The 13,684-nt window shown below is 46.1% G+C and overlaps 1 protein-coding gene across 1 annotated transcript in view; it reads right to left on the bottom strand.

The window, feature by feature from the left end:
* LOC138278704 (E3 ubiquitin-protein ligase TRIM58-like) overlaps positions 1 to 13,224 on the bottom strand; it is a 56,027-nt gene extending 42,803 nt beyond the window's left edge. The window contains exons 1-4 of the mRNA XM_069219278.1: positions 13,092 to 13,224; positions 9,882 to 9,977; positions 7,117 to 7,248; positions 842 to 1,006 (exon numbers count right to left, since the gene is read on the bottom strand). Of these exons, the coding sequence (XP_069075379.1) occupies positions 842 to 1,006; positions 7,117 to 7,248; positions 9,882 to 9,977; positions 13,092 to 13,161 (463 nt within the window). The 5' untranslated portion in view covers positions 13,162 to 13,224. The remainder of the gene's footprint in view (positions 1 to 841; positions 1,007 to 7,116; positions 7,249 to 9,881; positions 9,978 to 13,091) is intronic.
* Between the last annotated feature and the right edge of the window lie 460 nt (positions 13,225 to 13,684).

Below are 13,684 nucleotides of genomic sequence, written 5' to 3'. Positions count from 1 at the left end.
TGTGTTTGCATGGCTGTATGCATGTCTTTGTGTAAGTATGTGTGTGTGTGTGTGTATGTATGTGTGTATATGTGTGTGTACACACATGTACAAACATGTTTCAGTGCTGGGGGCAGTGTTCCTCCATATCTCTCTCTCTCTCTCCCTCCCTCTCTCTCTGTCTTTCTGACTAGTCCTTTCTTCTTCTCCAAACCCAAACCCCAAACATGTATGATTTGCTGAATCTAACTGACCAACTGGAGTCAAAGCACCGGGTAAATCCACCTGCTCTCTCCACTGCCTCTCTCAGTCCCTCCCCTGACCCTTCCTTCATCTTTCATGGTCTTCTTGAACTCATAAGTGGCTGTTTTCACAAAAGGTCCCTAGAACCAAGCTGTACCCGGCTGATGAGCCCATAACTAGGGTGAAACCGGTCCTGGGTTGCTTGTGCTCTGGTTCAGGGAGGACCTGGCCGGGCTGGACTGTTCCTATTGGAGCAGGGCCAAGACTGATTTGCATATGGCTGGTCCAAACTGAGGTGGCCTCGTGTGCAGGATTACAATGGATTGCGATGCAGCCCGAGTAATTACCAGTGGCTGACATTAATTCAAGCATCCATCCATCACTGTTGTGCATATTCACAAAAGGCGTAGGTGCTTTTCAACCTTATTTTCAGAATTCTCATTTTAGACTGTCCAAAAGGAAAGATGTTTTAAAAAATATATGAAAGGCACTAACCTTCAAAAAAGCACTTTCAAATCATATATTGTTCTGTGTAAGTTATGTATATTTCTGAAACAATATTTGTTTTATTTATAAATCAAATGTGGGTGTGGAAAGCTAAAAAGTAAAATATTCTCACCTTTGTGCAGACACAGAGTCTCTCTCAGATGAGGCTGTAAATTTCTCCATGAAGAGGAATCTTCTGTTCCAGGCTCATCTCTCACCCAGGGGCAGCTCTGTCCAGGGAGACTTCCTTGTCTGTCATGAAGGTTGCACTGAGAAACTGGTACAGAGGAGGGAGAGACTGGTACAGAGAGATGGAGGGAGGAGGGAGAGACAGGTACAGAGAGATGGAGGGAGGGAGAGACAGGTACAGAGAGATAGAGGGAGCAGGGAGAGACAGGTACAGAGAGATGGAGGGAGGAGGGAGAGACAGGTACAGAGAGATGGAGGGAGAGACAGGTACAGAGAGATAGAGAGAAAAGGGAGAGACAAGTACAGAGAGATAGAGGGAGGGAGAGACAGGTACAGAGAGAGGGAGGGAGGAGGGAGAGACAGGTACAGAGAGATGGAGGGAGGAGGGAGAGACAGGTACAGAGGAGGGAGAGACAGGTACAGAGAGATGGAGGGAGAGACAGGTACAGAGAGATGGAGGGAGGGAGAGACATGTACAGATAGAGAGAGGGAGGAGGGAGAGACGTACAGAGAGATGGAGGGAGGGAGAGACATGTACAGAGAGAGAGAGGGAGGAGGGAGAGACAGGTACAGATAGACAGAGGGAGAGACAGGTACAGAGAGACAGAGGGAGAGACAGGTACAGAGAGACAGAGGGAGAGACAGGTACAGAGAGATGGAGGGAGGAGTGAGAGACAGGTAGAGAGAGAGAGGAGGGAGAGACAGGTACAAACAGATGGAGGGAGGAGGAGAGACAGGTACAAAGAGATAGAGGGAGAGACAGGTACAGAGAGATAGAAGGAGGCGGAAGAGACAGGTACAAAGAGATAGAGAGAGGAGAGAGACAGGTACAGAGAGATATAGAGAGGGATGAGGGAGTGACAGGTACAGAGAGATGGAGGGAGGAGGGAGAGACGGGTACAGAGAGTTAGAGGAAAGGAGGAGGGAGAGACAGGTACAGAGAGATGGAGGGAGGAGGGAGAGACGGGTACAGAGAGTTAGAGGAAAGGAGAAAGAGGAAGCGGAAGACAAAGAGGGAGAGAAACAGTTACAGGGAAAGAGAGAGGAGAAAAAGAGGAGTTCAGATCAATCTTGATATATTGTCTGAGAAAAATATTGGGCCAAATTTAAGAAGGTGTGTTGCTTTACTCTTCAGAATATCAGAACTATGCACTTCAGGATATTTTAAGGCACAATGTAAAGCAATCACTCTCAGACACCTTAGTGAGTAAAATAATCAAGTTTATTTAAGGGCCAAGTTCTCAGATTGCAAAACTATCCACACTAATATATATATATCAAGAGAATAACATGAGAATGGTGAGAATATAAGCACTCTGTGATATCATGAAGAATAGCATGAAAATGACTGCAAGAATAAGTGCATATAGCACACGCACACACGATACTTATAAATTGAAAGGCTTCACCGAAAAGAGATTCTGCATCCCTCCACCGCAGACCAAGCCGGGGAACCCAAATCGACTGGCACAGGGAGTCTCCTTTGGGACAATCAGTCCTCCTGGCGTTGCGTCCAACCCAGAAGAGAATTCCTAAACCAGCCCATCCAGGCTCCTGACCTTTATAGTATTTACTAACGCTCAGGACTCTTTTCTAGAAAAAGACCCCCTCCTTTACAAATTGTGCAATCGGCGGTACCTTGTTCACCCTTCGAGACGTCTCCTCAGAACGGGCCAGGTTCCCAGGAGAGGGCTCCAGGGTGAAGCTTGCATTCCTCCTTGAGTACAGGCGCATCCCCCTGTTGTCCTAACTGATAGCTCGTGGAATGTAAATAGCGCTCTTCGTACCAGGCAGATGGAGCGAAGTTGAGCAGAAAAACACCCCACCCTATAGCTTGCCGAAGCTTGTGGAAAAACACAGAACAGTGCCTTACGCACAGAACCAGACTCGACAAAATGGAGTCGTGAACCAAAATGGAAGCGAAGGCCAATGGAAGCAGAGGCCAATGGTCCACACCCTGCACCACTGTTTACCTTGCACGTAGTGCATGTAGCAATACAGACGGGCCTAGCGCCACCTAGGGGCACGTTAGCGCCATTTTTATTTCACTAATGTGGCGTTAGGTTGGCAAAAACACAGTGCCAAATTTCCAAAGTGGTGCAATGCACTCATTGCGCCACTTTGTAAACCCTTGCGTCACACCATTTTTAACGCCTCCTCAGTGCATTGAGGTTCACCTTTGTTTATAATGGGCCTCTGTGTACTTTACAGGATTAGCACCAACATTTTTGGTGCTAGTCCTGCAAAGTATCACAGAAATTGTGATGCTATTGATCCCAACGTGAGCCATAGGGTGCCGTATCATTGATACGGAGCACACATGGTGGCGTTAGGGGGGGAGCAATGGGGTGCAAGAAAAGAGGCGCTTCATGTAATGAACAAATCATGTAATGAATTAATCATGTAATAACGAATCATGTAATGAATGAATCATTTAATGAACAAATAACGTAATGAGTAAATCATATAATGAATGAACCATGTAATGAATCATGTAATGAAGCGCCACTTTTCTTAAATCTGGGCCATTGTGTCATAAATGTCCATCTTCGACCCTTTGGAGTTAATAGAAAATCAACCGCCAAAGAGACAGCTGTTTTGTAAATTACATTTAAGACACAATATTAAAGTCAGACATTAATTTTGTTGATGATTCTCTGACACTCAGCCCTCTTTGTGTTTGTGTTTCTTTGCACAGCTGTAGACAGAAGTGCTGTGCACAGTCACACAAGAGCATCGGCAGTGTGGAGGTATCACAGACCAGGTCACGGAGGACTGTGAGGGGTGTGAGCTCAAACAGCCTAGTACAGTATAACATGACATGTTAGAAACATACTTACATGTGAGAGTGGGAGGGGTGTGAGGCAGGGGCGTACCTACCAAGCGTGCAGCAGGTGTAGTGGCACTGGGGCCCAGGGTTGTAAGGGGTGTGAGGCAGGGATATACCTACCAAGTGTGCAGCAGGTGTAGTGGCACTGGGGTACAGGACTGTAAGGGGTGTGAGCTCAAACAGCCTAGTACAATATAGCCTGACATGTTAGGAACATACTTACATGTGAGAGTGTGAGGTGGAAGGGGAGTCAGGCCGGGGCGTACCTACTAAGCGTGTAGTGGCACTGGTGCCAGGGCTGTGAGGGCCCCAGGGCTGTGAGGGGCCCACTGCACTCCAGTTGTATCTGGTTTAGAGCTCTTGGCATCCCTGCTGCACCACTGGTACATGACAGATATATTGAACGAGCTGCACTCGTTAAAAGTAAGAAGGGTACATTTACCAATACTACCCACGTCTACTTCACCCCTGTGTCTACAACCACCGCCCTCACTTTCAGCATCTACTCTCCCACAGTGATGCTCACTTACATGGCTGAACCCAAACCTACATGAAGGCCAGGCCGTGCCATAGAGGCACTGTGCACATCTGACATGATGTCATGCACCACATCATGTTGGAAAAGAGCAGGAAACAATCTTTACCTAGAGAGAGACACATAGACATAACATGTTGACTCTAAGTAAGAGAAGCTTTTTACCTGGCCAGTGACACAGAGACATAACATGTCGACTCAAAGTAAGAGAAGCTTTTTACCTGGCCAGAGACACAGAGACATAACATGTTGACTCAAAGTAAGGGTGTAGGAGGCTGGCCCTCTATGTAGTGTGCAAAGCTAGGCACACTGTGCAGGGGGTCCGGCAACCACACGTTGGTTTACAAATGTAAAAACTAGATCACCTGATGCTCTAATTTTTATGGTAGCTAGGCCAGTCATGGAGAACTGCAAAGCATTTTTTCACAGTATCAATCATGCAACTCAAGCATTCAAAGGAATAACTCGAGACCAATTTATAAAAATACTTCAGAGTTTTATATAATTTTTAATACCAAGATTTTCAAAATTGGTTAAGTACTTTTTGATATATGGATTTTTGAAGATTAAAAAAAATGGTAGTTTAATGCGTAACTATGCACCATGGGAATTAATGGAAAGTCACCTTTAAAAATACATATAAAATCACAGTTGCTTTACCAAGTTCTTCTTTTGCAGGTTGGTGGAGGTTGTTGGTGGGCACACTGTGCCAGCTGGAGAAGTTCAGACGGCTCCTGGTTTTGCCGGGAGCAGCGGGTAAAAGTATCTGGAGCTGATGCAGGGCCACTGCGGGCCACTGCATGTGAAAAAGGTCTGTGCAGGTAAGTTTAGGTGGGGTAACCTTTTAATCCAAGATGGCAAGATCCAGGGACACTCTGGGGTGGTGATGGACAGGGGAGTGATCACTCCCCTTTCCTTTGTCCAGTTTCGCACCAGAGCAGGGACTGGGGGTCCCTGAACTGGTGTAGACTGGATTATGCAAGGAGGACACCATCTGTGCCCTTCAAAGCATTTCCAGAGGCTCTGGGATACTCCTCCCATGCCTGTAACACCTATTTCCAAAGGGAGAGGGTGTAACACCCTGCTCCTAAAGGAAATGCATTGTTCTGCCTTCCTGGGATTGAGCTGCTCAAGCCCCAGTAGGGCAGAAGCCTGTCTGTGAGGTGGCAGCAGCGGGGGCAACCACGGGAGGTATGGCAGTACTGTGGAGCACCCTGAGTGCATGGAATTGTGCAACCAATACTGCAATCAGTATTGGGGTACAACTCCCAGTTGGTAAACACCATACTTGGCCATATTCTGAGTTACCACTGTGAAGCTGTACATAGGTATTGACCTATGTCCAGTGCACACTTAAAATGGCGTCCCCGCACTCACAAAGTCTGGGAAAATGAGCCTGGACGACGTGGTGGCATCTCTACTAGTGCAGGGGGTGCACTCACACACAGGTACTTTGCACCCAGCCTTCAGCGTCTGAAGGCCTGACATATATGTGACTTATGTGACTTATAAGTGACCTGGTGCATTGAAAATGGCTGTGAAATAGTGCATGCACTATTTCACACAGGCTCCAATGGCAGTCCTGTAGGAGCCTTTGCATGGGCTCCCTATGGGTGGCAAAAGTAATGCTGCAGCCCATTGGGATCCCCTGGAATCACGTGTTCTTGTATGTTCTAGGAAACTTACTGTGATTTACTCCTGCTTTCATGGGCTCTGGGGTAGGGTATATTACTTACCTTTGGTGTTTTCTTACACTCCCAGCAGCGCTCCTCTACACACTACACTTGCCTGGGTGGGAAAACAACTTTCGCATTCCACTATTTTAGTATATGGTTTGTGTTCCGCCTAGGCCCATTTCTAACTATTGTGTTTTTCACTATGTGTACTGTTTTCTAACAGTTTTTACAGCTAATTCTGCGTTCTAGTGTATATACTTTGCGTACATTCCTTACCTCCTAAGGGTGTACAGCCTCTAAAATATTTTTGGCATTTGTTTCACCAAAATAAAGTACCTTTATTTTTGTAACACTGAGGCCCATATTTATACTTTTTTAGCGCTGCATTTGCGCTGCTTTTTGACTCAAAACCGGTGCAAACTTACAAATTACAATTGTATTGCACTTTTGCGTCGAAATGCGGCGCTAAAAAATGTTAAATATGGGCCTGAGTATTTTCTTTCATGTGTGTAAATACGGTGTGTCTACAGTGGTATTGCATGAGCTTTGCATGACTCCTAGTTAGGCCTTGGCTGCTCGCCTATACTACCCCTATAGAGCCTGGCTTCTAGACACTGACTACATTTCACTAACAAGGGATAACTGGACCTGGTATAAGGAATAAGTACCTTTGCTACCCACTACGAACCAGGCCAGCTCCTACACTTACCCATAGTAAATGCAGTTGATGGAGGACAGGGCACACAGGCAGTGTGCCATGCCGAGTTTGTGTTTTAGGTTTGTACCAGGACTTTCAGCCTGTGATGGCAGTGCTGGGTACATCTGGATGGATGGCCCTAGAGGGTGGCACAATCAGTGCTGCCGCCCTCAGGGGCCTACCCATAGTACCTCATGCCCTGGGTACCTAAGTACTCTCTTACTAGGGACTTATAGTGGTAGCTAGGGGTGTATCCAATTGTGCCAATGCATCACAACAGTTTTAGGGAAAGAGCTCTGGCCCTGGGAACCTGGTTAGCAGGGGCCCTGGGCACAATACTTTCTAGGCTACATTATACATCAGGCAAAAAGTGGGGGATAACAATGTCAAAAAGAGGCCTTTTCTCACAAAGAGAAGCTTTTTACTTGGGTAGAGACACAGAGAGATAACATGTTGACTCAAAGTAAGGGAAGTGTTTTACCTGTACGGAGGCACAGAGAGGTTTTCAGAATAGAGAGCGGAGGATTCTGGGAAGACCCTTGACCATCTCCAGCCTGGTCTTGGAGACCAGCACAGCGCTGCGCCCTGGGGCGGTAGAACACATCTCTCTCCACTACAGGGTGGTAGAACCCGAAGAGAGGGGAGGTGGCGATGAGAGAGAGAAAACAAATACAAGAGATTCAGTGAGGAAAGAAGGTGTGAATTTTTTCCACTCCAAACTGCAGGGTCCTAATGAACTTTCACTGACAATAACCAAGAAAGTCTTCAGCACTTTGCACCCTCTAGTAGCGCAGTAACAGGGTGTTAGACATGTTTAACTTCAATGCGATATTATTCTTGTTCATCACAAGATACAAAATTGTGTGCTTGTGAATGAGCCTGATTCACAAAGGTAAACTTACACTTTTGTCTACGTTTACAATTGTTTGTTATTCACAAAGGTATTTTACTAGCAGTATCTTTACGACTTCCGAGTCCCCGCACATAAAAGATAGGACACTCCTTTTTATATGTGGAGGCCCCTCTGCCATAAAGAAACTACTGATAAAATACCTTATTGAATAGCAAACAATTGTAAACTTACACAAAAGTGTAAGCTTATGTTTGTGAATAAGTCCCAATGTAGCTCCTTTCCCTGAATCTAAATAAGGTGTGAAACATTTGCTGACGATGACCACAAAAGGCTAAGTCAGGCTGCAACAGTATTTTAATAGCTCATGTGGCATCATCACACCTCCTTAGGGTGAGCCGGCTGCAAGTTCATGTTAATACATTTTTACTGAATCATAATAACTAAGAAGTCAGACTAAAGCTCCTCGAGTCAGACATAAACCGCTTGTTTCTATTCACTGTGATTTCATCTCAGTACAAAACGCAGCTGTGATCCCAGGAGGGGGTGTGAACGGTCTCCAGGGCAGGATCAGTGCAGCTTCCTGAGGGACTGAGGGATGGAGAGTGAGGGGCACAAAGTGAGGGACATAGAAGATAAGGAGAAGGACTGAGGACCAAGGGAAGCAGCGAAGGAGGAGGTGGAGGGGAGGAGATACAGAGTGAGAGGATTGAAAGGAGGAGAAAGAAGGTGGATGTAGGAGGGAAAGCGTAAAAGGAGACCCCACGGGTGGAGCTGTCCCTGAGGGAGTGAAGGGAGCAAATATTATTTAATGTCCTGGCACTGTTCGGCGAGAGGGGTCCTGAATGGCTGTTCAGGAGGACCTGGCGGAAAACGCTGTGAAAAGTGGACTGTTTATAACCAGATTACATTGGTGACGTATGCTCACTGTGCGCCTTGCCTTCAAACCTAGGGCTGCTTCTCCAACTTACCTTAAAAAGTACGTTCAAAGATGAACTATTTCCCCCCAGCCCCTCTGAACGCGTGTGCCCTTATTTCAGTCAGTCAGAGTCAGGGCAAGGATTTAAAGCACATTCACATTTCATCAGCGACCGCTCTTCACTGCAGCCCTTTCTGACATGTCATCGTCACCATCATCATCATCACTGGCCACAGCGCCCCCTTCAGGAGCCTTCCACAGCTCTCGGGACTCAGAACATGTAATAATCATCATCATCATCACCATTATCATCATCACTGGCCACAGCGCCCCCTTCAGGAGCCTTCCACAGCTCTCGGGACTCAGAACATTTAATAATCATCCTCATCACCATCATCATCAATATGATCACCATCTTCACTATCGCCATAACCATCGTCGCCATCATCATCATCACTGGCCACAGCACCCCCTTCAGGAGCCTTCAGCAGCTCTTGAGACGCAGAACACTTAATAATCACCATCATCATCACCAATAATGACCAGGGCACCTCCTTCATGAGCCATCTGTAGCTCTCAACCCTGACACGATTTAATAATCACCATCATCATTACCATCATCATCATCACTGAGAGGGGCGCCCCCTTCAGGAGCCTTCTGCAACTGTCAACACTTAGGCCCCTGATTCACAAAGATAAATTTAGATCAAAAGTCTAACTTTACACCTGAAGCCCAACTTTACACCTCAAGTCCACCATTACACCTGAAGTCTGAATTTACACTTGAAGTGTAACTTTACACCAGAACTCTAACTTTACACCTGAAGCCTAACTTTACACCTGAAGTGGAACTTTACACCTGAAGTCCAACATTACACCTGAAGTGTAACTTTACACCTGAAATGTAACTTTATGCCTGAAGTGTAACTTTACATCTGAAGTCCAACTTTATACTTGATGTCTAACTTTACACCTGAGCCTAACTTTACACCTGAAGTCTAACTGTACACCTGAAGTGCAAACTGAGAGTAATCGTCTAACTTTACTACTTTTCGATATTCACAAAGGTAAGTTCCTACTAGCAAGTTTACTGCTAGTAAACTTACTAGTAGTAAAATCACTAGTAGTAAAGTTACCAGCAGTACCTTTGTGAATATTGAAAAGTAGTAAAGTTAGACTTTCGGTCTAACTTTACCTCTGAGAATCGGGCCCTTAATCTTCATCATCATCACCGTCCTCATCATCACCATCCAGCGGAATGTACAATATTAAACAATGTTTGGGACAAAACTGTGAATCGGGCATTACTGCTGGGGCCGACGAACAACTACAAACTGCACCTCTCTGATTGAAATGTAGAATTAGGAGCCTCTATTTCTTTTCATCTGCAGTTCTTCTAATCATGTCTGAAGCAGAGAAGCTCTTTCACGTGCCACGGGGGGTCGCAGGGTTTAAAAATCAACTCCACACTTCTTACCCAGACGGTAGAGCACGATGTTTATGAATGTAGTCACTGCAACCATCACTCCCAGGGCTATCGCCTGCTTCCTTACACGAGGGATCTCCCGGCCACCTGGAGAGGAAATCACAGAATCCGGCATTTAACTTTACATGTGGGAGAGGATCACCTGCTTGTAGCTGGAGAACAAAATCATAGGAGGACTTGTAATAGCCTCAGTTAGGGTGTGTCAGGTCATTCCAATAAATATCAGTGTGCGAAGACTGGTCACTGAGTGTGTTTACGAAGACTGGTCACTGCATTTCAGTGTGTGTCAAGACTGGTTCCTGAGTCTCAGTGTGTGCCAAGACCAGTCACTGAGTCTCAGTGTATGTCAAGACCGGTCACTGAGCCTCAGTGTGTGTCAAGACCGGTCACTGAGTCTCAGTGTGTATGAAGACTGGTCACTGAGTGTGTTTACGAAGACTGGTCACTGCGTCTCAGTGTGTGTCAAGACTGGTTCCTGAGTCTCAGTGTGTGCCAAGACCGGTCACTGAGTCTCAGTGTGTATCAAGACGGGTCACTGAGTCTCAGTGTGTATGAAGACTGGTCACTGAGTCTCAGGGTGTGCCAAGATTGGTCAATGAGTCTCAGTGCGTCTGAAGACTGGTCACTGAATCTCAGTGTGTGTCAAGACTGGTCACTGAGTCTCAATGTGTGTTTCATGACTGGTCACTGAGTCTCAGCGTGTGTCAAGACTGGTCCCTGAGTCTCAGTGTGTGCCAAGACTGGTCCCTGAGCCTCAGTGTGTATGAAGACTGGTCACTGAGTATCAGTGTGTGCCAAAACTGGTCACTGAGCCTCACTGTGTATGAAGATTGGTCACTCAGTCTTAGTGTGTGCCAAGACTGGTTACTGAGTCTAAGTGTTTATGAAGAGTGGTCACTGAACCTCAGTGTATATGAAGACTCATCACTGAGTCTCAATGTGTGTGCCAGGACAGGTCACTGAGTCTCATTGTATATGAAGACTGGTCACTGAGTCTCAGTGTGTGCCAAGTCTGGTCACTGAGTCACAGTGTGTACCAAAACTGGTCACTGAGTCTCAGTGTGTACCAAGACTGGTCACTGAATCTCAGTGTGTTCCAAGAGTGGTCACTGAGTCTCAGTGTGTATGAAGACTGGTCACTGAGTCTCCATGTGTGCCAAGAGTGGCCACTGAATCTCAATGTGTGTGCTAAGACTGGTCACTGAGTCTCAGTGTGTGCCAAGACTCGTCACTGAGTCTCGGTGTGTGCCAAGACTGGTCACTGAGTCTCAATGTGTGCCAAGACTGGTCACTGAGTTTCAGTGTGTGTCAAGACTGGTCACTAAATCTGGGCGTGTGCCAAGATTGATCACTGAGTCTCGGTACATGCAAGACTGAAACTGAGAACTCTGCATATAAAATGATAGAACAGGCCTATCTTTTTATGTACGGAGTCTCTTCTATGAGTGTGAAGTCTCTAAAATTACTATTGGTAAAACTAAACTCATAGTTTGTGAAAACTAAAAAATAGTAACCATACCCAAAAGTTTAAGTTTGCCTTAGTGAAGAAGGTCAAAGGGTGCCAATGTTCACCACAACCCCTCAATGTGCACTAGTGTCTGATATTACTTTTTAGTGAGCACCAAGAATGAGCCATTATTTCATTGGGTTCAACATTGCCTCTTGATGTGTGCCGATGCTGACCATTGCCTCTCAGTGTGTGCCAATGCTGACCATTGCCGCTCAGTCTGTGCCGATGCTGGCCATTGCCTCTCAGTGTGTGCCAAGCAGACCGTTGACTCTTAATATGTGCCAATGCTGACCATTGCCTTTCAGTATGTTTCAGTGTGTCAATGCTGGCCATTGCCTTTCAGTGTGCCAATGCTGACCATTGTCTCTCAGTGTGTGCCAATGCTGGTCATTGCCTCTCAGTGATTGTGAAGAATAAGCCACTGTCTTGTTGTGTGTCCAGACTGATCACTGATTGTCAGTGGTTTTATATCAAAATATCACATATGGAAATATTGACTTGCACAAGTATCTTTCCAAATTATCATCGACCAATATATCACCAAGGTAAACATACATAGGGAAGTATAGATTTACTACTCTAACCCCACATCTGCATACCTTCACAATATGATGCTAGCCAGTATTGTGGAGTTGATACGTTTGCAGATTAATATTAAAAACTATATTTTGTGGTAGCACGCCAGTGTCAGCCAGTGCAGTTACAAGTCATTAACTCCCACTGTGCACGAACACTGGCCAGTTACTCCTGTGTGTGTCCCAATAACTCAGTAATGTCACAGGACACCAGCTCAGGACTGTGACTGCCAAAGATACGACCATGCCAATGTCAGTCGGTACCAAGATAGTATAGTTACACTCAAGTCCAGATTTACTTACACTTTCCCCTGTTGCAAACTGACCAACATGGTGCAAAATGATACTTTGGGACTGAGTTTCCACTGGAAAAGGTGCTTTGTGCTGGTGGAAAGGGTCTCCTCCCTCAGTCCAGTTAGTGCTGCTTTGTGTCACTTTGCGTCACTTTGCACTGGGGGCGTTCTTGGGGTGTTAGTGGGTTGGATCAGCACAAGCACCCATATTTTGGATGAAAAGCTGAATCTACTAAGCTATCCAGACCAGGCTTTGCTTCTTAGCTAATGCTTTCTTGAAGCAAGTGTTAACAAGGGGAAATGTTTTTATTTCTAGGGTGCTGCAGGACACAGCACAGGTCCTAATAATTGGGATCCTTTTGAGCTTGTAGTATAGGACTTTACACTGGAAGGATATGCTTCAAGTACAAATCCTAAGCTATACAGCACACACTCACCTTTGCACCATAGTGGAAGGCCATCCATTGGGCGATGGCAGCAGGCCAGTCTTAGCAGAAATGTCCCTGCAAAGTTCTTCCCTTCTCCCCTGCGCAGCACAGTGCAGCAAATCTGTCTGCTGTGTTGCGTGTTCTGCCTTTATGTGTGATTTCTTCACTTGCCCTGCACTGACCGTGTACATTTACTCTGGCCAGACTGCATCAGGCACACTTTTAGATAAAAGAGGGGTTTCTTCTGCCCCCCGTCCAGACCATATAACAGTAACCATATGAGGTTTACTCACCTCTGTCCTGCAAAACTGCATCAGAAGTACCTGTAGATGAGGTCTACTCACCTCTATCCTGCCACACTGCATCAGAAGTACCTGTAGATGAGGTCTACTCACCTCTCTCCTGTGAGGCTGCATCAGAAGTACCCCTAGTTTGATTCATTCTCAGAGCTCTCCTCGATGCCATCGGAGCCTCCACAGATGCTCAGGATACTGAGAGGTGCAGGAAGCAATGAGAGGTGCCCTAGTATGAACTGCATCTCTTGAGCCGCTAGGGAGGGGTCTATATAACAGATACAGGAAACTCCACTTAGAAAGTGCTGATGGCAGCATTGTGCAATCTGTGTGTGAGGGTTGGAGGATGTGGGTGCAGATAAGAGTCTATAATAATCTCCATGTTTCACTCCTATAGAGTTTGTGCATGTGGTGGGACTCTAGACAACTCTATAACATAACCCCGGTGTCACTGTGCAGTCTGCTCAGAGTATGTCTGTGTGTGTGAGAGAGAGAGAAAGAACATGCAAGTGTGTGTGTGTGTGGGCATGTGTGTTTGAGTGTGAGACAGAGAGTTTGCATGTGTAAGAGTGTGTGTGTCAGCAAGAGCATGCATGTGTGTGACTGTGTGTACGGGTGGGTGTGTGTGAGAGAGCATGCATGAGTGTGTGTTTGTGTGTGAGAGAGAATGCATATGTGTGAGTGTGTGTGTGTGT

Source organism: Pleurodeles waltl, unplaced genomic scaffold (genome assembly GCF_031143425.1).
Source record: "Pleurodeles waltl isolate 20211129_DDA unplaced genomic scaffold, aPleWal1.hap1.20221129 scaffold_54, whole genome shotgun sequence".
Classification (NCBI taxonomy): domain Eukaryota; kingdom Metazoa; phylum Chordata; class Amphibia; order Caudata; family Salamandridae; genus Pleurodeles; species Pleurodeles waltl.
Note: the sequence above shows the minus strand (reverse complement) of the source record. Positions and strands in the feature narration are given on the sequence as shown.